The 3,186-nt window shown below is 37.2% G+C and overlaps 1 protein-coding gene across 1 annotated transcript in view; it reads right to left on the reverse strand.

Moving 5' to 3' along the window:
- Positions 1-2,654, reverse strand: part of LOC106883743 (uncharacterized) — a 116,620-nt gene extending 113,966 nt beyond the window's left edge. Inside the window, exon 1 of the mRNA XM_052970731.1 lies at positions 2,382-2,654. Within this exon, the coding sequence (XP_052826691.1) occupies positions 2,382-2,425 (44 nt within the window). The 5' untranslated portion in view covers positions 2,426-2,654. The remainder of the gene's footprint in view (positions 1-2,381) is intronic.
- Between the last annotated feature and the right edge of the window lie 532 nt (positions 2,655-3,186).

Consider the following 3,186-nt stretch of genomic DNA (forward strand, 5'->3'; position numbering starts at 1 on the left):
GGGGGGAGGGGAGAGAATTAGCCGTTTCATTAAATTAAATTAAAGGAAGTTGAAAATGGAGGAGAGAGGACACACTGATGTCAGTTTAGCCCTTTAACATTTAGACCGGTCATATCCGAACTAAATATCCTACCTGTTCTTCGACCAAACAAGTCAGATCCAGCCTCTCACACCCACCCTACAATGTCACTCTAAAAATATAACGAATAGCTTCATTGAAATTTCGAAGCTACTAGAAAATGCAGGATTAAATCAAACAATGTGAATAAATAAGGATTATATTTGACAAAGTAATCTGAAGGATAAATGGTTAAGATCTTCTTAACGATATGAACTATAAATCTTTTTTAGTGTAGGCACAAGGCCCGACATTTTTTGGGGGGAGGGGCAATCGATTAGATTGACTCAGTACGCAACTGGTACTTAATTTATCGACCCTAAAAGGTAAAGTCAACGACGGCGGAATTTGAACTCAGAACGTAAGGACAGACGACATACCACTAAGCATTTCACCCTGCGTGCTAACGTTTCTTATTTCTTTATTGCCCACATGGGGCTAAACATAGAGGGGACAAACAAGGACAGACAAAGGGATTAAGTCGATTACATCGACCCCAGTGCGTAACTGGTACTTAATTTATCGATCTCAAAAGGATGAAAGGCAAAGTCGACCTCGGCGGAATTTGAACTCAGAACGTAACGGCAGACGCAATACCACTAAGTATTTCGCCCGGCGTGCTAACGTTTCTGCCAGCTCGCTGCCTTAACACGAACTGTTTCAAAGAAAACCAGAGATAGTGAAAGTGCCATTGTTCGGCTAACTGAGCGACCTCGCTAACGACTTATACGTAATTTTAGTCATAGTAAAAGTAGAGTATCAGGTATGGTCACAGTAGTGGAGTTGACAGGTAAACAAAGATATGATGACATACTACTAATTAAAATTAGTTAAGATGGTGATTTCACACAACTTCAGAGTGTGTGAATGTGATTATTTGGTGAGAGGTGAACTAAAGAACTAAATATTGGCTGAAGAATTCCAGATCACGTTTGGGGGGGGGGGGGGGGTAAATTTCCGGTGAGGAAAAGAAAAGAGAAGAACAAGCTAGAAGTTTCGTGATATTATCAAATGATCGTCATATTTCGAGAATCGATGTAGTACATTCTACCCCTACCTTTTCCTGTTATTTTATTTTTTTGTTTGTTTCTGTCACTGATCTGCGACAATGGTGGGGGAACCACCTTGAGGAATTTAGTCCAACGAAGTACCCCTGGTACTAATTCTAAGTTTGGCACTTACTTCCTCGGTCTCTTTTTGCTGAACCATTAGTTTACAAGGGCGTAAATGAACATCGGTTGTCAAACGGCGAGAGATAAAGACACAAATACATATATAAACATACACACACATACACGGCAGGTTTTCGTACAGTTTTCGTCTATCAAATTCATTCACAACACTCGCAAGGTATTGGTCGGCCCAAAGCTATATTTGGATTTTAAATACATTCCAAAGAGGTAACCCGCAAACTGAACGTCTAGTTTTGATAGTTTAGCATATATGAACAAGAGATGAATTAAAGGAACTAACAAACATATTTGGGAACCACAAATCTGTAAATTATTTCACATCTATCCGACTAGAAGCGTTACACAACAGTAAATAAACGTTTCGCACCACCACTACATACAGAATGATATTAACTTTGAAAGTTATTACGTCAGCTGTAAATATACATTTCGCTTCTTCAAGAACAACAAAAAGAAATCGAGGCTTTAGATATAGTAGCTAATCTTTCCTCTAAAACCGTAACATAGTGTCTTGAAAAAGGATCCAATGGATTTGTTATGCAATCCGACTTACACTGAAAACAAACTGGAACGGTCATATTTGGAATGACTTTGATCGAAGATTTAGGTGACCAGGGCAACAACTGGGTCTAAATAACAACATAAATTGTAAACTAGCTAACAAGGGAAACTCTAAATGGTTGCTCGACCTGTTAGACTAAGCGGCCGAGTTCGATTCCTGCATGGGAACATAGTACGTTCAACTGTTAAATAATTTTGGATAAAAGTGAAACAAGAACAAAAAAAAAAAAACAACTTAAAATGAAGTTGAAATAAGACTTGACCGTCATGACTATACAGACGTGATGATAACGAATAGAATCTTATTGATCATAAGCTCCTCTCCACTAGGTGTGACCTAAGGCTAAAATAGCAGCCAATGTCCCTTAAGTGACATAACAAACGCCTGTGATCCATACAATCTGACCTGGGGTTAAACATCAATAATACAAACAACATAATAAAACACTTTTGTGATACAAATAAAAAGTTGGTGTAGTTTTTTTTAAAGTTTAAAATTATTATTTTACCGATTATTGTCATCGAAAAAAGAATCGAAGAAAAACCGGAACATGTTTCCCTCTTGAGGTTTTACTTTCCAGAATGTTTTTACTTATAACAAAATTCGTTCCTCAATTGTAACAGAAACGTGTCGAAGCTGCAGCTGCCATCTGGAGTGTTGTAGTAAGACAATTGGAGTTACGTCCCTTCATCCAGGAAAACCCAACATACGTCGTATTAATTGAGTTGTAAAGAAAATGTTCGTCTCGCCGTGATAATCTTTTTTTTTTTAGGTTTGCCAAGAACTACGTTATTCAATGCTACGTGACGCTATTCAAGTTTTACTTTTTATCTAACAATTTTACTTTTTTGTTACATTTTCACTTTAATACTTTCGCATTACGTCTTACCTACAATTTCTACCAATTGGAAGGAAACAAACAATAAAGAGGTCAAAGCAACTAAAAATGCTGTAAAAGTTATTTACAATAAGAAATTTATTTACGGCATAAATATCGAAAGACTGCTATTTCTAAACGGTCAACAGTAGGGGGCTCACCTGTTTGCTGATGGTGGTGGGGAACACAGTTCGTTTCCCAATGTTTAAAAAAAAAATTTTTTTTCAGTGGCACCATCGAAATATTTTAGCCAACTATTTCGATGTACCCCAACTAACATAACATTTTGCGTTTCGAAGATGTAGATCAGCAACAGACAAACTTTTTGGGAGGGGATCCAGTTGCAAATGTTTTAAAGTTTTGCAGGTCACGAAAACAACAAAAAAGGAGACCGTAATTATACAAGGATATAGAAACATGTTGTTGTTGTTGTTGT

This window comes from Octopus bimaculoides, chromosome 9 (genome assembly GCF_001194135.2).
Source record: "Octopus bimaculoides isolate UCB-OBI-ISO-001 chromosome 9, ASM119413v2, whole genome shotgun sequence".
Lineage (NCBI taxonomy): Eukaryota > Metazoa > Mollusca > Cephalopoda > Octopoda > Octopodidae > Octopus > Octopus bimaculoides.